This window comes from Aotus nancymaae, unplaced genomic scaffold, assembly GCF_030222135.1.
Source record: "Aotus nancymaae isolate 86718 unplaced genomic scaffold, 86718_ANA_hifiasm-v0.15.2.pri h1tg000064l_1, whole genome shotgun sequence".
NCBI classification, from domain to species: Eukaryota; Metazoa; Chordata; class Mammalia; order Primates; family Aotidae; genus Aotus; species Aotus nancymaae.
The window spans coordinates 52,743-79,259 of record NW_026988479.1 but is presented as its reverse complement, the minus strand read 5'-3'; the positions used below and the strand labels follow the sequence as shown (position 1 = coordinate 79,259).

The 26,517-nt window shown below is 43.0% G+C and overlaps 1 protein-coding gene across 4 annotated transcripts in view; it reads left to right on the top strand.

Moving 5' to 3' along the window:
* The window catches only part of ZNF608 (zinc finger protein 608), a 113,989-nt gene that overhangs the window by 79,125 nt on the left and 8,347 nt on the right, over nt 1-26,517 (top strand). For all 4 annotated transcript variants that reach the window (XM_012448232.2, XM_012448212.2, XM_012448215.3 and 1 more), the window contains 2 exons: nt 22,086-22,173; nt 22,648-25,102. In XM_012448232.2, the coding sequence (XP_012303655.2) occupies nt 22,086-22,173; nt 22,648-25,102 (2,543 nt within the window). The remainder of the gene's footprint in view (nt 1-22,085; nt 22,174-22,647; nt 25,103-26,517) is intronic.

Sequence of the window (26,517 nt, the reverse complement as noted above, 5' to 3'; positions counted from 1 at the left end):
AAAATTTAAAAAATTAACCAGGCATGGTGGCTTGTGCCTGTAGTCCCAGCTACTCAGGAGGCTGAGCTGGAAGGATGGCTTGAGCCCAGGAGGTTGAGGCTGCAGTGAGATGTGATATGATCCTGCCACTGCACTCTGAGGCAAGACCCTGTCTCAAAAAGTAAAAAAAGAGAAGCCCCAGGACAGTATGATGTGCCTGTTTCTTAGCCCCAAATATAAGCTCAGTTTCTTCATATAAAGTATTTTTGTTTAAGGGAAAGGAAGTAAATTTGACTCGAGGTATTGTGTGGGTAGACACATTTAGAAGAGAAGGTTGAGAAATTAAATCTGGTGTTCTCACCATGTGCTGTATGTAGCAGTTGTTAGAAACTTAATGTGGAATGGGATTTGGGTTTGTGGTTTCAAATGACCTTTGGATATGGTGAGTTATTTAAAACCCCAGGTGGCAAGGTGAGTCTTGGCACATTACTGATCTAGGAATTGGGCAGGAGATTTATAGGTAGAAAAAGACCTTTCTGGGCTTCTCTTTATATTGTGTGTCTCTATTTCTGACCATTTAGTTAGAGCTTCCTTTGAATATTTTATTATCTACTTGGTTTATAATCAGGACCACCCACCTGATTTTTAGCCTGCTGACTCTTTTCTGCCTTTTTATTCCCTCAAGCCCACAGTGCATGTGTATTCATGTTTTTGCTTTCCATTCACGGAGATCTCCAGCTGGGAAAATATAGTGTGTACAATACTCTCTGCCTTCAGCTGACATTGCTCATAAATTGCAACAGAAACACTGCTATCAGCAGCTTAATAGCAGGTAGAATACAGCTCTACATATCAAGTCTCAGCAGGATACAGAAACTATGGTTACCAAATTTCCAAAGGAGAAGGGGAGGGGGTAGAAAGTTTTCTACCTAAGAATAACTGAAACAACATTGAAAATTGATTCACTGAAAGCAGCTTTTTGAAAAGGACTTATAAGAGCTGACCCAGTGGTTGCTCTGCTGTCACTTTTTGCTGAATTGTTATTTTTGAAGACCTCACAAGAAGGGTTTTGTGTGAGGGAACGGTATAGAAAAGGCAAGCTTGTTTGCTTCTCTTCCTTCCTTTCTCTCTCGTCTCTGTCTCTTACAGTTCTAAAAGAAAAGAAAAGGCCTTTGATAAACATAATGAAAAGTGTACTGGTTAACTCATTCTACCATAGGGTGATTAGGTGGAGTTAGGAGTCACCCTCAGGCACACTCACCTTCATACACAGGCATCCTTGGCAGACGATCCATGCCTACGACACTGAAGAAACTAGCCTTGCTATTCGGTTTTTCTCTAAGCTACCATATTTTTTATCTCGCATGGTGACCAGTCCAGTTATTTGACTTCTGGTAAAATAGCACAAAATGACATAGCATATCAAGATGTTCATATTTTAGGCTAGGCTGTGAAAATGGGCACCCTTATTTATAGAGCCTTTCCATTAAAAAAAAAAAAAGGAAAAGAATAGATAGCTCACTTGTGAACATTTCCAGTGCTTTATTTAGCACATCGTTTTATCTTAATAAGTGAGATTATATTAATATTTTGAAAAGTCTCAAATTCCCCTCTATCTCTACAAAGAAAGGATTGCTGGGCTCCATCATCTTTTGTGAGTAGCCACAGCAGAATTCTGCCTCTCGCCAGAGGAGATTAGTGTGGGTGGTGGAATAATTCTTTCTTTAAACCAAGTAAAGCTGTTGTATTAATACTCCTGTCATAGGGCTCAGGCAGATATAAAGCTCTCAGCCTTGTTCCAGGCTCCTTAGTGACTTCCAAAGGAATAGTCAAATACATCCTGCTCCCACCTGCAACCCAGTGCCCAAAATACTGGAAAGAAATTAATCAAAATCATCATTCCCCATTTCTCTCCTGGAAAAGCTCAACACAGTTTATGTATATCTTAGTTTGTATGATGTACATTTTTCTTTAAAGTCTGTTAGCCTGGCGGCTCTGGTAAGAATCACCTTGGATCCTCAGGGTAGAGCTAGGGATTAGTATCTATAATAAGCACTCAGGATGACTTTTATCATGTGGTGAGTTTGGGAAAACCCAGGAGTCTGATAAGCCTGGGTATGAAACTCATCTGTACCATCCTCCAGGAGTGTGTGTGTGAACCAGGGACCCAGGTTCTGAAATCTGTGCTATAGTTCCTTCACAAATGGAACCCTGATTCTTAACATAGTGCTTTGCAGCCTATAGCATTCCCTTGCAGGGACAGCCCATTTGGTTTAGGTATTGGGTGCTGCTCACCGTTCCTGTCAGGTCCCTGGGTACTGTACCATCTCCAGGAGAGCAGGCCGTGTGGTGGCTGACGCCATCCTGAGAACACCTCTTCTTCCATTGTGGAAAGCACAGACAGTGTGCACCTGAGGATGCAGCCCCGCCCCCACCCCCCCCCACCTTTCAGCCAGAGTGGCTGCTTAAGACTTGTGATAAAATGAAGCAAGTAGAGCAAGAGGCTTGCAATTTAAGTTTAGATGAACTCTATTTTGTAATGTGATTTTGAGGGGCGGGTGCTGAGTCACCAGGCTCCTTCTTGTCTACCACTTGCCCCTGTCTTATCAAAGTGCTATCCCGGGAAGCCTATGGTCATATTTACCAGAGGCAGTAAAGTCAGTACTGCTTCGTCTAATTTTTCTTCTTCTTCTCAGTGCACTAAATGTGATGGTAAATGGGTTATATTTTAGCAGTATGCCCTTTGCAATAGGTAGTCTTCTGGTTCATTCTCTTCAATTACTTTGTATGCCATAAGTTTGAGGTATTTGGGCTCGGCTCTCTTGCTAATTAGGCCGAGAAGTTTAGGATTAAATGAATTGGTTGAATGATTGATTAAATGAATTGCTTCCTGTGTCACCGACTGCAGGACTTTGGTTACTATTCAGTGCATTGGCCCCTTCTTTACCCAGATCTCGAGGAAGTCTTATCTTGAACCCCCTATTCTCCAAAGCAATTTCTAACCACTTAGATTTGTGTTAGTCTCACTGGGGCAAAATTCCCGAAAGGCTCCTGGTTGTGGGTCAGGCCTCCCAGCTGTGTGATGGGCATTAAAGGAACATCATGCTCATTGGAGCAGTGCTAAGAGCCGGGCGACTGATGTCCTGATGGCCACCTACCCTGGAAGCTGCTGTGTGGAGGCAAAGGATCACTGGAAGAGAAGAAAGTTCAAGATCAAAGTGTGGTCTGGGCTCTGGTTTTCGCTCTGTTGCAATTAGTTTTAGGGCCTGGTAGTAACCATTTAACATCTCTGGGCCCCAGTTTTCTTCTTGATAAGGAGAACAAGTATGGAATAAGTGATCTCCAGGATTCTTTTGTGCTTGAAAATTGTGTGATTTTTTTTTTTTTTTTTTTTTTTGTGGTGTTTGTTTGAGACAAGGTCTCATTATCAATCTCTTGGGCTCAAGCAATCCTCTGGTCTCAGTCTTATGAGTAGCTGGGACTACAGGTGCTTGCCACTACGTCCGGCTGTGGATCTTCTTAGGTTGCTCAGGCTGGTCTCGAACCCCTGAGCTCAAGTGAATCGTCCTGCCTCGGCCTCCCAAAGTGCTGTTATTACAGGCATGAGCCACCATGCCTGGGCTCTGTTGCTTGTTTGTTGGTGTTTATTTTATATGAGTTCTAGATGTGATACGGTGAAGCTTATTGTGTGATTCAAGTACCTTGTCATGTATATTTAGCACCCTGACCAACTAGAGCAAGGGGCAGATCCCTTGAGTTGAGGGCCAGGAGTCTTCTGTTCACTCTCTTTGCAGCAATGTCTTCTACATGGGAATATTGGGTAATTGTCACAATCTGGAGCCGTACGCCCTGGGTTCCATTTCCCAGTTCCACAGATCACTGCCTAAGTGATGTTGGGCAGTGACTTATTACTTTCTTTGTACCTCGGTTGTACAATGGAGATACTGTAATACAGCACCTCCTCTTGGGTGGTTAGGAGGATTAAAAGAGTTAGTATTTGTGAGACATTTTGAATAGTGCCTAACATAGTCAGCACTATATGCGTTTGTTAACTTAAACAAACAAAAGTACAATTCCCAGTGTTGTAATATTTGTTCTAGGCAGAGACAGGGGTGTCTGTCATTAGCGTGCCAGCATGCTGTCTATAATTTGGAATTTCAACATAGAAGATCTTCTTACAGTTTCTCAGCAATGGTGTTGATGTTGACACTCATTTTCTTCCAACAGCAGTGACGATGGGGGTGGGAGGAAGCTGTGTTGAGGGATGAAGGCAGTGCAGGACCTGCACAGAATGAACTCTCTGTCCCCAGGAGCCCAGTTTCACTGATTGTCAAAAGCAGCTTTCCTCTAGGGTCAGATGGAATTAAACTACAGGAACACATGTAGTTGGGATCAGTGCTTTATGGATATATGCTTTGTAAAAGATATTTATTGCCCCCTCTCCATTCCTCCTGCCATCCTAACTTCCAAACACATACCAATAAGTTTCTTTCATTTCTTTGATGTAATAACTGGCATTGTGAATATAGTCTAAGTAGATGTTATCTTGAAGAGTTGATCTTAAATACTTCATGTACTCAGGGATCAGGCAATTCATTTTTGCTTTGAATTGAATTGCTAATTTATATTAAATAGATGAAAATTTACATCTCTGTAATCGGCTGTTCCAGAGGATACTTTCTGCATCTGTACTGACCATATTTACTCATAGGCTGATTTCCAAGTACCTGCACTGTTGATATTGTGGCCATATGTGTTTAGAATGACAATAAAAAAAAATTTTTTTAATTATTTTGTGCTCTATTTTATAGAATATATGCTTGGATACTGGGATTTCTACATATTTACCGAGTTTCTATTTTAAAATATGTCTCTACATAAAATTAGGCTAATTTAATTAACTAGGATTAAACATTAAAGGCCACACATAGTCAAACAGATTACACACACACACACACACACACACACACACACACACAGAGTTTGTATTTTGGTCATTTGAGTTGTGATAAAACTAGTCAAATTGAGTTACCAATCTTCTGGGGCTGCGGGGGAATGTGCCTTTGCTGGATTATGAAGGCAAGAAAATTAAAGTTTTTTTCTTTCCGTTTGTTTCCCTTGTATTAGGAGCCAGGTACATGATCTCCAGTAGCCTAAATAACTGACATTTGAAAAGAAACTATTCTATTTGTATTATTTGGAGAGCATGAGCTACCCAGAAGCACATTGGGAAAGAAAATTATCTTTTGTATGTCAGCTAGGACAAGGGAAGTGCCTATTGGCCACTTGAGGACACAGATGGCGTGTGTCTGCTTCCAGTAGTGGTGCTCTCACCAAAAGGCAGATGAAAATAATCTGTACCAACAAGGACCACAGCAGGAAACATCATCTGAATTTTCCACTATTGACAATCTTGAATATGTAGCCTGGGATTTGCATTGCCAAGCAACACATTAAATAATTTTATATCTCTTTGAAATCAATTTCTGGTGATCACACATGCAGATTGAAAACTATGGCTTTAAGATTTACGTTCAGTGAATAAAATTTACGTTCCCTGAAAGGCAAAGACGGCTGTCATTTCATGCCTCCTAACCTTCATTGTCTATTTCCCTTTGGTACACACAAGCAACCTAGTACGCACAAACGCACGTGCCCATTATGGAGAGATAGCTTTCTGCTCTGTCAACTTTGTTTTATAAAAGCTCTGTTTTCTTTATTGCCTTTATCTATTACATCTGTAAAATTTATTTAAGCAATGACAAATCTCTCTTTGGGGCCCAGAATCTGGGAGAATAACCACTGGCAGGCTATTGGGAGGAGATTTGTTGGATATGACTGTTCGTTAAACTGCAAAGACTAGTGGGAGAGGCCAACAGTCTGGATCTGCCGTGGCTGGGTGGGTTATGGGCTGTGTTTAGAGCTTCTACATCAGGTGAGCAACAAATGTACCTCATCAATTGCTTTTGTAATAGTTCAGCAAAGAAGATGGCTGCTGAAATCACAGAGGAAGGTTCCTGATATCTTTAACTTGTGAGATTACTTATTCCACAAAAATTCCTAATGAAAAAAGGCCAGGTGCGGTGGTTCATGCCTGTAATCCCAGCACTTTGGGAGGCCGAGGTGGGTAGATCGCCTAAGGTCAGGGGTTCGAGACTAGCCTGACCAACATAGTGAGACTCTGTCTCTACTAAAAATACAAAAAATTAGCCGGGTGTGGTGGTGGGCACCTGTAATCCCAGCTACTCGGGAGGCTGAGGCAGGAGAATCATTTGAACTTGGGAGGCGGAAGTTGCGGTGAGCCGAGATTGTGCCGTTGCACTCCGGCCTGGGCAACAAGAGCGAGACTCCGTCTCAAAAAAAAAAAAAGAAAGAAGGGGCATAAAACCAAATTGTTTACTGCTATACCATTATCAGATTATTTTAAAAATGGAAGAAACAACTGAGATGGGTTCCTTCACTGAGGAGAGATCAGAAGCTGCTGATGAACAATTTTCAGCTTTCCAGTTTTTACTTTTATATTTGACTGGGGAACATAATTATAATACAGGAGCTCTTTTGGCTCTGTTGTACTTTTATTCATTTTAATATTTCATGTGATTGAAGAATGGCAGTTCAGCAAATTAAATTTAGAACCATTGGTGTGCCCCAGGAAGTATTTAACAACTGGCTCTGGGGTGGGAGTTGCAGGAGAGAGCCCTGATTTGTAACATTTGCTGTTTTCTGTGGTGATTATATCACCACCGTGGTCAGTTTCAAGTGTCTAGTGTGATGTCACTGAACATGGTATTGAGAAGAAATGCTTGCCACCTGCAGCACATGCCTGCAGCATACCGCTGTCATCATCATTGAGATGACGTTAGCCTTGTGGGTCCCCATCCACCATGCACAGTTCCTTCATGAAACTGTGTTATTTATAAATAAGTTTATGTAAATGTATACAGTGCATTTAGGAGTATGGTATCAAAAGTCAGACTGCCTGTGCTCCAAATCTCTGACTTTCTGATCCAGGGCAAGTCAGCCAGTTAAGCTTTCCAAGAGTTAATTTGCTCATCAGTAAAATAGTAATAATAAAAGGACCAGACACACAGGCTCTGAGGAATGAATGAGATAAGCTGTATAAAAACACCTATTCTTGTGACCTACACATAGCAAAACACTCAATCAGTGTTCCTAATATTTATTTTCTGTCTTTATCCCCTGGGGACAGTAACAGAAATGTTAACTGCCTAGTGTGTAAAATAATGCTTACTTTATTAGTTTTGAATTGCCTTCTTTGAAGCTTCAGAGGAAGCCCCAAATTCAACTCTACCAAGATTCAGTGAGCAAATCTTGAGTTCAGTTTGTCCATAGGATTACAATTTTTAGTGATTTCAATTTTGACCTCCTGCAGTTTCCATCTTTATTAACTCAAGACTTAAAATTTGTAGTCTGTCTTTATACAGCAGCTACTTGAATATTTCAGTTGTTTATCTCAGAACTGTTTCCTAACTTATTTCTAGGCTATAAGAAATAGGTCTACTCAAGAAAGGTTATTTATATAAGAACAAACTATTACTCCATTTTGTTTTGAATACTTTACAAAATATTTTTTGGCCCCGGTAGCCTGTTGTATTTATGAGCTTAATGTGCTATGATGTTGCATTCTTGGTGGTTAAACATTAAGGATTTGTTAAAAATTTAAGCTACAGATACAGGACTACAATTTAAAGGGAAAAGGTTAATTGCAAATTTTAGTTTTTCATGATCTAATTCTCTCTAATATTAAAATTAAATTGGACTGAATGGCACCACTGAAAATGTGATCGGCCGCACCAGGAGACTTTTTCAAGACAGAAAGCATTGTTGTCCTAACCAGCGCCTCTTTGGAAAGCTTATCAAATTTGGTATTACTTTCACATATCATGGAGTCAATATATTATCCAGCACACAAGTGGAGCAGAATTTAAAATGGTTTTCTGCTCACTGGTTTGGGAAAGTGTGCACTAATTCAAATGCTGAGATGTACTAAAAAAAAGTATTAATAGCATAATACTTTGGCTAAATGGCAAAGTCTTTTATGGCTGAAAATTTCTCAATCAAAAGCTGTGTATCAAACCACGCCATTTGTTTTTTGTGCTTTTTCCCTGAGCCCAAGAAATTTGATTTCCAAAATGTCAACATGTGTTTTTCTCCTTGCAGCATTCACATTCTAGCCTGTTGTTCGCCACTTTGAACAGCAAGGTTTGGGGGGTGGGGTGAGCTTGGTGCATGCTGTGTGGTTGATCGGGTCTGTGTCCCTGGTGCAGTGAGCGACAGACGTGGACGCTCTGGTGTGTACCTTCTACAGCCACCCCACTCAGCCGCACCACTCGCCTTTCCCTCCTGTCTCCCCTGAGAGGCCTGTTTGGGTAAGAAGAGATAATGGGCTGCCTGTTTTCTCTTTCAAAGAAAACCGGAAAGCCTTTGGACCAATAATTCTGCCACCCCTTTAGAGTGCTGAATTCTTCAAAGGAAGGCTGAGTGGAATGTTGCACTCTTCACCCTGAGGCTATCCAGTCTGTTGCCGGCTGCTCACAAATAGAGCTACCAGTTTCCACTGAAAAAGATCGTTAGTTATTTTAAGCAAAGGACATCAGAAGGAAATTATAGGTTTCTATCTCATTCTTCCATCAGGCATTTTCCTGCCCAAATATACTAATCCCCGCAGATATTTGTCATGAAAAAATTTATTTATTGTTCCAGATGCCAGCCCTCAAGTGTTAGCATCGTCCAGCCAGACATTCTGTTTGCGTTGGTATTAGATTTATCAGTTCAGGGACTGTGGCGAGTACAAACCAGATTTTTGTCCAGGAGAGAGAGAGAGAGAGAGAGAGAGAGAGAGAGAGAGAGAGAGAGAGAGAGAGAGAGAGAGAGAGAGAGAGAGAGTGTGTGTGTGTGTGTGTGTGTGTGTGTGTGTGTCTGTAACTCTTGAGAGAATTACAAGGCTACCTGGGAAGATGCTGAAATATTTGGTCAGGTTTTCTTTCAGTGAAGAGCGGTGTATAAAACACACCCTGACGATGAGCAGCAATTAACAGTGCATTACTTTCTGGAAAAGACTTGAAGTCGGCTGCCCTGCAGGTCAGAGTCAATAAAGACTGAGTTACTAACAATAGCCTTTCTCTCGCTAAAGCCTTGAACTTAACCCTAACTTCATCAGACCAGAGAATAAGAGAATAATGCCAACAATAGGAGTCTTGGAGGTTGACTTGGGCCTAATGCACAGAGGCAGTAAAAGCTGTCAGAGAGCGTGATTGATTGGCTCACACGCCTTAGTCCCCAGTGCGAAGCACTAATGTTCCTGCCTCTTCTGAGAGGGCCGATGTGCCACCTGGGGTCAGAACTTATCAGCCTGTGGGGCTAATGTTTCAGACGAGGCCAAAGTGCAGTCAGTAATTTTTATACGGAAATTTGTGCTCAGATTCGCAAGGAAAGCAGGTTTTGACTTGAATTCCTCAGTCGTCCAAGAAAGAAGTCAGAGCCAACTTAAGATCTTCCTGCTAACATCTCTGCTGCGTATATTAATAACACTTAAGACAGATGTTAATTGAAGAAGATAATTGAAGTCATCATGAAATATTTATTTAGCAGTTAACATTTGGAACCAAATTTCAGGAGTTTCGGAATCGATCGGTGAAATGGGGAAAGGAAACAGCAGCAATTCTGAATTTATGAAAAAACAAAATCACCTCTAGAATGCAATAACCAGGTCAGGTTAAATCAGAGTGACTTCGGAAACTATTAAGTGTCCATAGGGAGTGTCGGTTTACAGGCCCTGAAATTGAGGTTCATGGTACTGACAACATGGAGAGAAATGTTAGGTGATATCAAGGACTAGAAGAGATACAAATATCGGCGAGGAATTAGATTTCAGTTCGATGCCTGGAACACTTCATCCTGTTTGCAGAGAAAGGTTAGCTGGCTGTGTGTGACTGTGTGTGTATAGACCATCTTGTCTGTGTAAACACACGTATTTACACACAGAGTATATAGAAATAGACAGTAAAGCAGTGACACCGAGCCGGCTGGTCCATCAATAACCAGCTAAGTTTTGTTCTGCTCCAGCAAAATGACGACTTTGCTCCAGTAAGTGCTAACAAAGGCCCTTTTACCTTCCCTGTGCTGGAGGAGAGCACTATTAGTCACACTTCATTAGGCTTGTTTACAGAAAAGAGCTGGTCTCTAAGCACGTTATTGAAATACTTGTAACTCTGTTGGGCTTTTTTTTTTTTTCTTCCCTGAAAGATAAGAACTTTGGAATGTGGAATGGGGGAGGGTGGGAAGGCAGCCTCTGAACGCTGTCAAGAAAACTGGTGGGTCCTGATGGGAATTGGGAAGATGAGTTCACGTTTAACCTGCTCCGTCCGTCTGCATCCCCAGAGCCTTGCTGCAGAGTCTCATTTCTGTTGTCACGGTACTGGGGAGCTTTAATTTTGCCTTTGCAATTTAGACAAATGTCAGGCATTCAGTTAGCTGTTGTTGAAAACATGAAAAGAGGTTTCCTTACCCTGAAATAGTCCAGAGATGAGGCTTCAGTGGTTTAGAACTGCATTTCTCAGTTGACTTTACTATTGAGTAGTCAGAGGAAATGTTTGCTTTAAACAATGGATGGGTTAGGAAAGATAACTTATATATCGGTTGAAATTGGTGTTGGGTATAGAAATAATAAAAGAAGTCCCTGAGGTTGGAATTTGCAGCCCTTAAGATTCTAAAAGATAGGTCCCATTTAGAGTAAGCCTGGTCACCAGCAGTGGGGGATAATTAGTGTAGATGCGAATAACTGAGTTTGCTTCACCTGGAAGGAATGTGGGAGGGCTTGCTGCCGGCTGCATTTCTGAATGCGGAATTCATAGCATTTTGGCATCTCCCTCCATTCTCCATCCTTTGACCTGGGTGAGTTACAGGAGAGTTTAAAAGCAGAAGAAGCCATAGGACCTATCCTGAGTGACTTCTTTATGCCAGTTCTCATGTTAAATGCTTTACATAAATCACATCTTATTTACTATTCATATTATCCCCATTTTATAGATGAGGAAACTGAGGCTCAGGTAGGTTGATTTGCTCAAGATGAAGCAGCCACAGAGCTGGCTGTAAACAGGTAGGTCTGCCTCTGTCTCCAGAGGATTTTCGAGTGCTTAGGGTGCTCCATTTGATGACCACTGTTTATTCTTTCTTCCTTCATAGTCCTCAAAAATAACTGCAGACTAAACTTGATTAGAGTTCATCCTGTCAGCGTTCCCTATTGCATTCGGAACCTGAGCCACATTCTGTGGCTTCTCTATCAGAGTGTGTGAACTACTTCCCGCACCGCCTGCAGGGCATGGCCACCTCTAGGAAGAACAGGGAGGTTCACCAACAGCTTAAGCCTCATTCACCCTATTGCCAAAGGTGAAACTGAGTCTAGTTTCTCTGACATTCATATTCTTTGTTTCCTTTCTAGATTTGCAAAGATGGTGGCTTTTTGGTGACACACAAAATATACCCCTTTGTGTGCCATACACATGCAGATCCCTCCCATTCTCTCTCTCTCTCTCTCTCTCTCTCTCTCTCTCTCTCTCTCTCTCTCTCTCACACACACACACACACACACACACACACACACACACACACGGAGACAGGTAAGAGAGGCAGTTCTTCTGTTTTCGGCTGCCGTTGTAAATTGCTATTTTAAATTTCAGTGAGTGGAATAATAGCAGAGTGATCATCTCCAGTAAATGTTGTTGGCCTTTGTAAAGAATAGCTTGTTCAGAGGTTTTATGATTTACAGAGGACACAGCTGGTGGCCAGCAGAGCGGTAGGAATGTATGCTCTCCTGGGCCCGGTATAGCTAGAGATGAAAAGGGCCCAGAGCTGGCACAAAAGCAAATAAGCGCTCCGACTTTAAATAAAGCATCATAATTTATAGGAAGCCTGGCTCTTCAGTCCCAGTGAGACACGTGGATCAGTGGCGGCTTTTTGATGTGGAGCATAATTGTCAATTGGTTCCCACTGTCTCCTTATAGCTCAAGGACTGGGGATGGTAAGAAATTACTTTAAGACATAGTCCTATAATCTATAATTGTATTACACCTATTTTGACAAGTGATTCGATAGCATTTAAACCTGGAACTCTGCAAATCACCCATGACCCACTGGTCTACAAGAGGTGGTGGGTTTGGGAGGAAAACTAGGTGATGAGAGGTGTTGGGAAGACGATAGCTCCTATTCCCGTTTGCTTGCCTACTACTCCCCACAAGGCATGAGATTTTTCATTCTTACATTTGATTTCCTTTGCATCTTTCAGTTTCATTCATCTTGGTAATGACTTTGCCTTCCTGCCTGTTCCTCCTTCCTTTCCTCCTGCTACTGGGGAAGAATTGGGCAAGAACCAGAATATACTGCCAGATACAGAAAATAGGGAAGTGGCAGATAGCTATTAAAGACTTCTCACCCATTTTCCCCCTTTTAGTCCTAGAGTATTCTGTTTTTTGGTGAGTGTATGGAGGGGGTTTGGTGTGAAGGATGACTTATTTTTTTTTGTCTGGTTTTGCTGTTTCCTTTACCTGTTTTTTTCTAGTCAAAGTAATGGCATCATGGAGAGCTTGGGTATATGAGTTGTTAACTAAAAAAAAAAAAAAAAAAAGATCCTGTAATTAATCTTAAGTGCTGAGACCAATGATTTGAAAGGCTGCATTCTTTCAGTTGCTTATCTTCAGTGACATGCCGAGTCTGCCAGTGGGAGTAAGTGAAAGCTGTTTCCCTCTCATTTTGGGAGACCCTGGCCCTGTGCTCTGTGCCCAGGGCCACCTGTAATAGCTGTCTCCTAAAATAACCCTCCTAGGAAAGGAATGAGCATTAGGAGGTAATACCATAAAAACTTTGTCATTATTATGGCTCATAGTAGGCCTAGTTCAATAATTACAGAATACCTTCCCCAAACTTTTTAACATTATTTAAAGGAAGAAAAATATGTCCTAACAAGCTAATGATACAAGTTCCTGAGACTGGATTGGGGGAGGGGAGTCAATTCTGTTACAGTGGGCATTGCACCTGTCTTCCCACAAAGAGAGGGAGGAGGAAGACAATGAGGAATCATCTGCTACTCTAATGAGGAGATTTGGCTTTTAAAAAAAGGTGTGAGAAATCTGCCCCACACTAGAAATCATCATCTCAGTTTATCAGATTTTAGACTAACCAGTGGTGCCTGACAAGGAGCAGGAGAAAATGAAGTTTAGAACTTGGCGTTGGAGATCAGAGTGGTGCTGTTGCTTAGTGTGGTGGCACTAGGCCTCAAAGGAGGCAGCTACTTACTAGGAAGTTTAATCAAGAACGAGAAATAAAACCCCTTGGTACAAATGTATACAGACACACACTCTGTACTTGTACATATTCAGTTTATACGTTTAAATTGCTCCAAATCTCTGTTCAGAAGACTATATTTTTGTATTTGACTCCATCCTCCTGTCCTTATTTATCCCTTGCGTCCTGCTGTGTGTTGACTGAGCCTTGATGGACCACAGCCTGAAGACCATCCCTTTTGGGGTGCAGGGGGTGGCTTTTGATGCAGCCCAGTTAAATGCCTGATGTGCTGTCCTTGCTGAAGCAAGCTCAGGGGGCTTGTCCTCTTCCCTCCTCCCCCAACACTATCACCTCACACCTGTTCTGCCTGCCTGCCCCCAAAGTAGGGACTCCAGGCACCTTAGCAGAAACTGCTAGAGGAATAAACGGTACATATTGTGGTGTGAATGGTGCAGTACATTTATTTTATTTTACTTTATATTTTTTGATTTAATTTTATTTTAAAGCTGACCTCAAGTCATCAAGGGCAACGTTGCTTTAGGATATATATGTTTGCCTAACTTAAAAGCAAATATTTTTGTTACTGATCAGAATTCCTGATGAAAAATTACTTTCTAAAGATCTCCATGTGATTTTTTTTTATGATGCTCTTTGTTACCTAAAATGTCTATAAGTACACCTGTGACATTTTATAACTAGGACTCTTGCTTGGTAGAACATGTTTTGATTACTTAAAAGAAAAAGCATGTCTTTCCACAGTAAACGTTAATTGATCTTGAATGATCTGTTTTGATTTAGCATTTTTTTTCATGTTATATCTTGGGCCCTGTAAGTTTTCATTGGTGCTTAAACTTGGTCTGTGAAAATATTGTCACCATCTATATGTGCAGTGCAGCCTCCCATGTGAATGTATGGGACAGCGTGTTAGTGTTACCGCTGGTGCCTTATAAAAGTCTTCTTTCTGCTCCCTCTTCTTACTCACAAGACTCTTTAACAGGCCATTGTATTTTCTAGGAGTGGGAAAGGATAATGTTACTAGGGAAGCCAGAAAAAGAAAAGCAGCTAGAGCTTCTTTTAGCTGACCAGTCAACTGGATATTGACCACCTGTCTTCATGGGAAAGAAATAGATGGCAGTGAATAAGCGAGAGTCTAGTTTTCCAAGAAGCTCAATGATTTTCCCAAATCAATACAGCTCATCAGGCCTCAGAACAAAGGCTGCAGGGGAGGTGACAGTGATGGAAGTGGCTCTGTGTTCTTTTGTGTATTAAACCATAAGGCCCATGGGGAAACAAGGTTTCTTTAGCTGTGTAGGGTGTGTGTGTGTGTGTGTGTGTGTGTGTGTGTGTGTGTGTGTGTGTGTGTGTGTGTTTAGGGCTTCTTCTGTGTATTTAGAGGGGAAATCCTTTCAGATGTGTGTGTATGTGTGTGTTTTAAATTATCTCCATAGATGGTATACCATGATCAAACATACTTTTGAAAGAGATAAGTACAGTCAAGTAAGAAAGACTATCATGTTTTAAAATGCAGACTAGAACAGCATTTTTCCATTGCCTTTTGGTATTGTTTAAGGTTTCATTTTGTTGTTGTTGTTATTTATGGATCAGGTTTAGATGAATCAAAAAAAAGGTCTCAGTGTTCAGATTAACCTCTGGCAAATCAAGAATCATGGCTACCCTCCCATAAACAAACCCTGTTCCTAATGCCCTGAAAATAACACCAAACCCTAATAGGAATGCTCAACTGTCATCTGAGAGGTTATAATTAACACAGATAGAGTGATGCCAGCATAGTCCCGCCGCTGACAGAGAAGATCTATCTAAACCAGCAATTTTTAGCCCTTCAGTCCTTTAATCTTTAAGCTCACTGTGCTTTCATAGAGTAGTACATTAACACCAGAGCAGTGTGTCTCTGGGGTTTATGACTGGGGTGGCGGCACACTAGGGCATAAAGTGTTTCATTCACTTTCTTTTGTTAGTACTGCCTATCTCCCAAGCCCCATTGCCGTACACTATTTGTTCAGATAAAGCCCTATGTTCAGGGTGACTAATCGCAGCACTGTGTTCCAGATGGTTTGATTACAGGATGTGGTTAAAGTGACTCTTCAAACATTCAGCCCAGCAGTAGGGCTCTTTAAAAAAACATACTGCATTTTACGGTCATGTGACAACACTTACTTTTCCTGTCCTGGTGCTCCATATATACTTGGCACAGGTAATGGGAAAGTCCCTCTGAATTTTGGCTGGCAGGTATTTTATGAGCAACCTTAGTTGTACATTTTAAATTTTCCCAAATAATTGTATTTGAAGAAAGATCTGTCTGAAGGTTATAAGCTCCAAGGCTGGAACAGCGAAGCTTGTACTATACAAGATTCAGCTTTTAAAAAGTACCAGTATCGAATATCACAGAGTGATGACAACAAACTAATGGGGGGAGGGAGTCCTGAACAAAGAAATGGTGATAAATCATACTATGTACAATAGCCGCATTGTGTAAAAATATAGGGTGGTATGATATCTGAAATATATGAATTTTATTCTGTCCTCATAAAATCAGCATATTGTAACATTTTATCACTAATGTTTCACTAGAAAAAATATATATAAAAGGAAAGAAATGTGTAAACTTTTTTATTAAGGATTATGGCATGAATGGGTTACCATTTGGCATTATTCGAATGAGGTTTCTGTTTTCTGCCTGGGTGCACATCAAGTCCATCCAGATGTGGTAGTCGGAGAGAGTTCAAAAAAACTTGTCTGATTCCAAATTCAGCATTTGCGATGCTTGGCAAAAACTTCTGTCCTGGGGATGAGGCACTTTAAAGACTCTGAAACAAGTCTTTAAACTCTAATACAAACAGAGTTATGTCGATCCACTGGGAAATCAGGCATTTGCCCCGTTCTTGAGGAAACAGCTTCACAAATACCAGAAATAATAATTCATAAACCACATTTACAACGTCTTGGGAGCAAAGCCTCTCCACAGAGAATGTCTATCATCTATAAAGTTAGTGGGAGATTATGCTTATTGAAAAAGTATGGTAGTAATACAAGGAAGTCACTGAAGTCTAGAGAAGTCGGTCTAGACTCTCGTCAGTGTCCGTGTAGTTAGTTCCTAGGTGTTTAATGAATTCTTACCGTTAAATAGGCACTGGTGCTGCCAGGGGTTGTGGGTGCAGGCATGCTCCTATTTTTAAGAAGTGTAATCTAGTTGGAAGAGATAGGTATACTGTGTATACGAGCAATGTGGGCCATGTATTATGGTAGGACAAATAGCTTCAACAGTGTTCAGACCTGGGAGGTTCTCCTTGTCATTCAGGGTCCCAGATGAAGGAGACTCTGCCACCTTCATCCTGAGGCCTTCGAGATCACAAGAGCCATTTCCATTGCAGCCAGACAGAAAGGGACGAGTGCATATTATGGGCCAGGCCTGGAAGTGGCCCACCTTGACCAGTTCACTCATTTTCTTTCCATAGGACTCAGTCACATGGCCGCATCAGAGTGATAGGGAGGCTGAGAAGGAGTCTAGCTGTGAGTTCAGAAAGGGAAGGGAAACATGGCTTGTCAGCTTCCATCAAGCCAAGAACGGTGAATGCAGTGCTGTGGGGACCCAGGAGACAATGGCTGTCTTTTGGTGGTGTGCATGGTATGTGGGTGTCTAGGGCAAGGATTCACAGAAGTGAGAACCTTTGCATTTGTCTCCATGTGCTTCTAATTCATTAGGAACTTTCCCTAGGGATTTGGACTAAGGCATCTTCAGGGTTTCTTTTAGGGGAATTAAAAGTGTGACATGAAAAATGGTCGAAGAAACTTGTCTAGGCTGGAGAGTAAAGGAGACAGAGAGGCTGGGTGTGGTCACACCTGTAATCCCAGCACTTTGGGAGGCTGAGGTGGGAGGATTGCTTGAAACCAGGAGTTCAAGACCAGCCTGGGCAAGATACTGAGAGCCCACCTCATTAAAAGAAATAGAGAGAGTGAGCAGGGCGTGAGGAGAATGCCAGCATGGTCATTGTCCTTGCCTGGATGAAAGGCTGTTGGCTGGATGATGGGTGGACTGCATCTGCAGGGTATCAGGAGGTACAGCCAGGACCAAGGTATTCAAAGACAAATTTAGTTTAACACAAGGGAAAACTTTTTAACAAGATGTCTGGAAAATAACTAGGCAATCCTGGGTGAGTGCTATGAAATCTTTTTTTTTTTTTGAGATGGAGTTTCGATCTTGTTGCCCAGGCTATAGTGCAGTGGCTCCATCTTGGCTCACCACAACCTCTGCCTCCCAGGCACAAGCAATTCTTCTGCCTCAGCCTTCTGAATAGCTGGGATTACAGGCATGTGCCACCACGCCTGGCTAATTTTTATGTTTAGTAGAGATGGGATTTCACCACGTTGGCCAGGCTGGTCTTGAACTCCTGGCCTCAAGTGATCTGCTCGCCTTGGCTTCCCAAAGTGCTGGGATTACAGGCGTGAGCCACCGCGCCCAGCCTGGTGAAATATTTTATCAGTGATGAAGCTGGAGGGTAAAGGGACACACACACACACACACACACACACACGTCCTGAGAGTGTTGCACTAGCAGTGCAGTAGGCTTCCTGGTCTCATAGCTATTGCACCCTGGGAACTTTGGCCCATCACGGTTCTCTACACCTCTTAGTATTAGGCGTCTACTTGTATTGCCAACTTTCCAGGACTTGTATGCTCCTCATTCAAATTCCCAACGTTAAGTTCCTGTTGGGCTGGCTGCCTTTGCTCCCGGTGCCCATCACTCGTCCAGTCAGATGCGGGCAGGGTTAGGATCACTGGTCTAGGTGGGGGCACCATGAACATGAAATCCAGGGTCTAACCTGATGTGACAGCATAAAGGGCCTACTCTAAAAATGCAGGTAATAGACAAAACTATACTTCCACTTCTGCATTACACTGTATGCTTGTATCTGTTCTGTTCTAAGCTTACAGACACTTGAACTGCAGAGTTTAGATGGAGTCCCAAGTAAAACATGGTTGATTCTATAGCACCAATTAGGTACCTAATGTGTACCCCATAGACACACACAGTAAGTGTTTGTTGGGCTTGACATCTTCCAGGAAACCCTTTACTAAGGACATAACACCACCGACTGAAATCATTAAGAGGTCTCAGGTTTTTTTGGCTTGAGGAAGTAAGAGGCTCAGGCTATATAATAAAGACCTTGTTCTTATTAAATGTTCTGTAGGTAGTAGGCCTTTGCGGGCAGCATCTTAGACAAAGTGTTAACAATACAAAGAAGAAACCTGCGTGTGGTCAGCACATTCAAACCATCCATTGTACTCTTCAGCTGTATTCTTACTTTATTAGTAATAAGCCTCAGATATTTTTCAAGTATAAAATGTTTGTTACAGTGCATTAGCTCCTGAGAATGACCAGGCCTAGTCTATGGGTGGAAAGGGAAGAATAATAAGCCTGGTAGAATGCTTGAATATAAAGATGAAAAGTACCTGTATTGAGTGACCCCAACACCTAGCTCACAGGCTAGATGTTTGAATAAATGTGCATGAAAAGAAACTATTTAATCTTTCCGGAATAAATGTACACTTATTTCTAATGTATATGTGAGAAATAGAACTTTATGCCCGGATTTATAAAATTCAGATTTGCACTTTTAAAGAACTAATTTTCATCATGGGCGTTTATGCCTTCAGTAAGTATAGTCTGCTTTATATGACTGTGGGTTACAAAATGTTCAAGATTTTGAGATTTCAGCAAAATGATAAATCATTTACATGTCTTAGAACTAAAACACCACCTTTGTACTTGGCCCTTCACAATGGGGTGTTGTCTAAACACAGAGCTTCTTACAAAGCAACAATACACTGTGTAGTTTATATGAGAAACATTCCTTAAGCCTTCGTTCCAATATAGAGTGGCAGATTTGGCTGTGTAAACATGTGCCTGTATATATTCGCATATGAATTGTAGGCAGATTTGAATACTCTGTGGCATTGTGAAGCAGCTCATACATATAAAGAAAGATAGACACAAGCACACATATTTAATTAGCACTGCTTGATGGAGAGTGTTCAAAATCTCCTTGTGAGTAAAGCATTTGTTTTGAGCATTTTAAATACGGAGTCCTTCTGGAAAAATAAGGGTGACTTATTTAGGCCCTTTGAAGTTAAAAATGGACTTTTCTTTCCAGGACTTTATTCCTTCCGAGTGCAAGTAACAACGGCATCACTTGTACTTCGGTAAGAGGTCTGCTTGTGTGGCTTCTAGAAAGAGCAGCAGGAGCTGTGAATAATTTTACAGTGAGGAAGTTGCGACTGCAGATTTGCCTTTGTGACAGCTTCAACCTGTGGCCCCAGATAACCAGTGATTAATTGCCTGCCCTGGGTCCCTTCCTTTTTTCCGGCTCCAGGTTTCCCTTGACCCTGTTTGAGACCGTGAATTGCGTTCTGAGTGTTCTGCGTGCTTTGTGGAGCCGCCTGGTTGGGGGGAGCGCAGCACGGTCACGCAGACCGTAGCTTTCACTGCACCGCCAGGCTCGTTAGTGTGAATGAGCACGTGTCCCGCGTCCACCGCGGAGCCCAGCGGCGTGGGCGGCCCTCTCGCCCCGGACGGCCAGGGCGCCTTGGGGCCGCATCCCTTTGCCTCCACCACGCTCGCCTCTCCCCGGACGCTGCCTCTGTGCTCCGGGTGGCCGCCTCGGCCCAGCCAATCAGACGCGAGTGCTCGCAGCGGGCGCCGGCCAATCCGCGGCCAGCGTTCGCTGGAAACGCGAAACCCTTAGGGGAAAAGCAATAACAAAAGCCTTTCACTGCAGACAAATGTTAAGTGTCTGTGCAGACTTTTCCTGTTTTTAATTTTATTACTGCAAGAATGGAGGGTTTGTTGTTTCTTTCATGTTTCCTTTCAAGCAATTTTAATTATACATTTGTGCTACATCAGGGACTCTGGAACGCAGTGATTCAGCCTATTGCATCTAAAGCTAAAATGCAGTAACCTTCTGGCAATACAGATATATTCCTGCACTGTAAATATAGCTGACATGCTAAAGAATTTTAAGCAGCTGCAAAGGTCTTTGACACCACACACAGTGCCCCAGAGAGCAGATGATGAGAAAACCAGCTCAGTCTTCCCCTTCGCCTCCTCTCCCACCCGCTCCCCTTTCCTGAAGGGATGTGCTCATAAAGAATCCTTTCCTCCAATTGTTCTGTCTTTTGCAAATTTTGACCAAAGGCCTAATTACCATTGATTCGCATCGCAATATGAAATTTTATACTCAGTGGTTTTTTAAAAATGTCCTGAGGGAATAACATTGGAATCAGCTGTGATTTGAGGAAATACTTGCTTTGCTCCATCCTAGCCTTTCCCCTGCTAGCTTATTGCTACAATAGACTGAATTAACACTGAGTAAATAATTCAGCTGTTGCCTAAGTAATAGCAACATAGACCATATGGGAAACAATTTTAAAATCTCCTTTTGAGAGTTTGGAAGGAATCCTTCTCCATTACTTGAGTCCCAACCACTCAAATATTTTACCTGCTGTTAAAAGGTTCCCAAGGAAATGAGTCTTACCTTGTGAGGTTTCCCTTACCATCAAGGAGCCCATTACAGGTTTTCTGTAAAATTCAGAATGGCAGTGGTAATGCAAGTGAGCAAACCAGCTAGAAATAGACTTTGACTAATGTCTTCTGGTGCTTATAGAAAGAGTAGGGGTAGGTGCAGAAAACAAAGGTTTAGTAAAATATTTTATTTCCTTCCCCTAATATTTTATGTATGTCTCAAAATCAAGATTCTATTAAAATATGCTTTAAAGAATTTTTTTTTAAATTTGGCATTTGTCCTCTCAGAAATAAAGAGGATGTTATATTTTGTTTCTCTGTGACATTTGGTATACCAAGCGCACTTAAGTTTAGTAATTCACAGATGCAGTGCTAAATTAAATTGTCTGTCTGCAAAGCAGTTGGAAAAAGCAGAATGGCTTGCAGGAAACAAGTGTGTTAGTTTTGAGATGTCTTTTCTAATCCTCTGAGGCAAATGCTTACCAAAGTTGATTCCAAAGATTACCCCAAGAGCAAATCTATTGTGCACATTTATTTTCTTAAGAGGGCTATTTTAGGAGTCCTTAATATGAAACAAGACCGAACACTGAAACAGATACGGTACTGAGGCTGATTATTGTCTCACAAAACCAAAGAGGGGAGGATTAGGAAAGAGAAATCATAGCTGATTGTCTGTTATCTGGGAAGTCCCCACTCTCCCCTCTATGCCTATTTTTATGCACCTGCATAATGTTTTTTCTTAATAAAAATCACCATCATTTTATATTGTTGAATTGGAAACAAAACCGATTCCTTTCAGTCACCCTCTGGTTTAAGCTCTGGTAACTGGCGCTAGTTTATGTTGGCTGCTTGCCAAACGAAAGCAATTATGTGTAATAATAGAAAAATTAAGAGGTGAATGTTGCTGTTTTACAGCAGGACATGGCAAAAACCATTTCCTTCTGTCAGCAGTATCTTGATTACACTCTCACACACAGTTTCACCCTTTTGTACCACATGCGCACGCGCACGAATGCACAACACACATTATTTCCTGTGGGTTTTAACTTGAGGTCACTGAAACCAGAAAGAGGAAGAATGCAAACCGCAGCTTTTGAAAGCAAATGAGAATAGAACTTTGCTGGAAAAAAAAAAAAAAAGAAAAGAGAAAAGAAAAAGAAAGAAGAAAAGAAAGACAGAGAAAGGAAGAAAGAAGGAAAGAGTAAGTGAACTGGAAATAAGAGTAATCAGTGGTAACTATGATCCTTTTTCATCCTCTGCCTTCTGCAGGTGTCCTAGTGGTCAATGTCACCTGGAGGAACAAAACATACGTGGGAACCCTACTGGACTGCACCAAGCATGACTGGGCCCCTCCCAGGTAGGAACAGGGCCTTTTATTTCTCTCCTTCCTCCATGCTGTCTTTGCAGAGAAACTATAGAGAGGGATTCATAACACATAAAAGTGTGCCTGTAATTGAAACCAGGCAAAGGAGAAAGGAGCAATTTAGGATTGAATGCAGTAAAATGCAGATGCTAGATTTCTTTTCTATAAGAAGATCTGTACTCCCTACCCCTTCTCTCCTGCCTTTGTTTTCATTTTTTTCTCAAAATGGGAATTTGAACTGGATTGGAAGCTAGCTACCTGAGCTGTTTTTCTTTGGTTTTTGTGAGGAAGAATATAAGCCCTTGGTAGCCTGCCCTCTTGCAGGTGTTGGAAATTGTCAGTCTTTTCCTTGACTGGGCCCAGCCCTTAAGCTACTGGAGTGTTGACTCCTCTGCTGCATTGTCCTTTGTGATTTCACCTGGCTCTTTCGGGGATGCTCATTTTCACATCTGTTACTTGCTTCCATAGGTTTTGTGAGTCACCGACAAGTGACCTGGAGATGAGAGGGGGCCGGGGCAGAGGGAAGAGAGCGAGGTCTGCTGCTGCCGCCCCGGGCTCCGAGGCCAGCTTCACGGAGTCCAGAGGGCTGCAGAACAAGAACAGAGGGGGAGCCAATGGGAAAGGGAGGCGGGGCAGCCTCAATGCCAGCGGACGAAGGACACCCCCAAATTGTGCCGCCGAGGACATCAAAGCCAGCCCTTCCTCCACCAACAAAAGGAAAAACAAGCCTCCGATGGAGCTGGACCTGAACTCCAGCTCTGAGGACAATAAGCCTGGGAAGCGCGTCCGCACAAATTCCAGAAGCACTCCCACTACCCCTCAAGGGAAACCAGAGACTACTTTTATGGACCAAGGCTGCTCTTCTCCGGTGTTAATCGACTGTCCCCACCCAAACTGCAACAAAAAGTACAAGCACATTAACGGCCTGAGGTACCACCAGGCTCATGCACACTTAGACCCAGAAAACAAGCTGGAGTTCGAGCCTGACAGCGAGGACAAGATCTCCGACTGCGAGGAAGCGTTGAGTAACGTGGCACTGGAATGCAGCGAGCCAAGCACAAGTGTATCTGCTTATGACCAGGTGAAGGCACCGGCATCCCCTGGGACCGGAAACCCGCCTGGGACCCCAAAGGGAAAGAGAGAGCTGATGAGTAATGGCCCAGGTTCCATTATTGGTGCTAAAGCTGGGAAGAACTCTGGCAAAAAGAAGGGCCTTAACAACGAGCTGAACAACCTTCCAGTCATCTCCAACATGACGGCCGCGTTAGACAGTTGCTCAGCCGCAGATGGCAATTTGGCTGCTGAGATGCCTAAACTGGAAGCAGAGGGATTAATTGAAAAGAAAAATTTAGGAGATAAAGAAAAGGGCAAGAAAGCTAACAACTGCAAAATGGACAAAAACCTCTCTAAACTGAAAAGTGCCCGGCCCATTGCCCCTGCCCCAGCCCCCACTCCCCCGCAGCTAATCGCTATACCCACTGCAACCTTTACAACCACCACCACGGGGACAATACCCGGACTGCCCTCCCTCACGACGACTGTTGTTCAGGCTACACCAAAGAGTCCTCCGTTAAAACCCATTCAACCAAAGCCCACGATTATGGGAGAGCCCATCACCGTGAACCCAGCTCTGGTGTCACTCAAAGACAAAAAGAAAAAGGAGAAGCGAAAGCTGAAGGACAAAGAAGGGAAAGAGACCGGAAGCCCAAAAATGGATGCCAAGCTGGGGAAACTAGAGGACTCCAAGGGGGCCAGCAAAGATCTACCTGGCCATTTTTTAAAGGATCATCTCAACAAGAATGAAGGGCTGGCAAATGGACTGTCAGAGTCTCAGGAGAGCCGCATGGCCAGTATCAAAGCCGAAGCCGATAAGGTTTACACTTTCACAGACAACGCTCCCAGCCCTTCTATCGGGAGCGCCTCGAGGATGGAATGCAGCACTTTGGTGAACGGGCAGGCACCGATGGCCCCTCTGCATGTGTTGACCCAGAATGGGGCTGAGAGTTCAGCCGCCAAGACAAGCAGCCCGGCCTATTCGGACATATCCGATGCTGCTGACGACGGTGGTTCCGACAGCAGGTCAGAGGGCATGAGATCAAAGGCCGGTTCCCCATCAGATATTATTTCTAGTAAGGACGGTGTGGTGAAAGGGCATTCTTCAACTACAGCACAATCATCTCAACTGAAAGAGTCCCATTCTCCCTATTACCATGGCTATGATCCTTATTATTCTCCAAGTTACATGCACCCTGGGCAGGTCGGCGCCCCTGTGGCTGGAAATAGTGGGAGCACACAGGGAATGAAGATCAAGAAGGAGTCCGAGGAAGATGCCGAAAAGAAAGACAAGGCAGAGCAGTTAGAGTCTAAGAAAGTGGACCACAGTTCTGCATCCTTACAGCCTCAGCACCAGTCGGTGATCACACAAAGACATCCTGCCCTGGCTCAGTCACTTTATTATGGCCAGTATGCCTATGGGCTCTATATGGACCAGAAGTCTCTGATGGCTACCAGCCCTGCCTATAGACAGCAATATGAGAAGTACTATGAGGACCAGAGGTTGGCAGAGCAGAAAATGGCCCAGACTGGGAGAGGAGACTGTGAAAGGAAAAGTGAGCTCCCCTTGAAAGAGCTGGGCAAGGAGGAAACTAAACAGAAAAACATGCCATCGGCCACAATCTCAAAAGCTCCCTCTACTCCGGAGCCTAACAAAAACCATTCTAAACTAGGGCCATCAGTGCCTAATAAAACTGAGGAGACAGGTAAATCGCAGCTTCTCTCCAATCACCAGCAGCAGCTTCAGGCCGACAGCTTCAAAGCTAAGCAGATGGAAAACCACCAGCTTATTAAGGAGGCTGTAGAAATGAAGTCTGTCATGGACTCTATGAAGCAGACAGGTGTAGACCCAACCTCGAGATTTAAACAAGTAAGATTGTGGAGCGTGGCCCCAACAGGGAGAGAGCAGTCTGAGACTTGTATTATACATGTCTGGGCTTGATCTGGTTAGACCTCTGACACAGGAAGGAAACCCACATTAAAAGTTTTTTCCTCTTCTCTTGAAAATATCTTAAGATTCTCAGGAGTTGCTATGTAGCTCTCAAATGTACATTATCACTATTTTCTTGTCATGTTATATAGTAGAAGGAACTGTGGACATGTGCTTTGCAGATTGTGTTCTATGCCACTAACTCGCTCTGTGACTCTGATGAGGTTCCTTAATTTCTGACTTAGTCCAAGGCGAGGGCATTCCACGATGGGGCTGCTGAATTCCCACTCTGAGATTCTGAGTCTCATCTCTAAAACATTTATTTTCCATTTTCAAATTTCTATTCGCATCTTCTTGGAAGATAATAAAAACTGGTAAAAACTGGGTCCCTACATTCACATATCCCATTTAGTTTTTGTTTTTGTTTTTAAGACCGGATCTCGCTCTTGTTGCCCAGGCTGGAATGCAGTTGGGTGATCTCAGCTCACTGCAACCTCCGCCTCTTGGGTTCAACCGATTCTCCTGCCTCAGCCTCCTGAGTAGCTGGGATTACAGGCGCACGCCACCACGCCCGGCTCATTTTTGTAGTTTTAGTAGAGATGGGGTTTCACCATGTTGGTCAGGCTGGTCTTGAACTCCTGACTTCATGATCAGCCCTCCTCAGCTTCCCAAAGTGATGGGATTACAGGTGTTAGCCAACTGTGCCTGGCCTCATTCGTGTTTTTAATAGAATTTGGGGCCCAAATTTCTTTCACAGGGTGTCAGAGATGCCTAAGTTTCAGCTTTACACTCTGTGTTAAGTACCCCAAAACCCAGAGCTTAGTGCTGAACGTTTGTGAGGAGGGTGAGGAGGTTTGGGTGGCGGTCCTCAGCAGCTCTCCCAGAGCCCCCGGGGTCAGTCAGCTTAAGAACACCTGAAAATTGGTCACCATGAAACCACAAATGTGCTAGCACCTTCTGTCATGGTTCAGACATCCTGACCCACTGCAACCCCATGAGCATTAATCTTGGTATTTCCCAGCACTGCACACCCCCACTCCAGCCCTAACCCCGATGCTTAGATAATCCCTGGTGCGTTAGAGCAAGAACCACTACCCCACCACCACCACCACCCGCATACACATATTCACTTAGACCTAACTTTGCATATTTTCTGAGAACCTGAATCCCCAGTGGGTTTATATCATGAATGGGATGGGCATCACAAAGGCCGTTTAGGATTCTCAGTTACCCCACTTCCAGAGGCATAAATCAGGCTGTCACTTCACAGGTCTGCATAAGAATGATACAATTTGGGGGGTTTATAGATGGCTTTGTTTTCCAATAGAGAAGCCATAATGTGTGCTATTAATTTG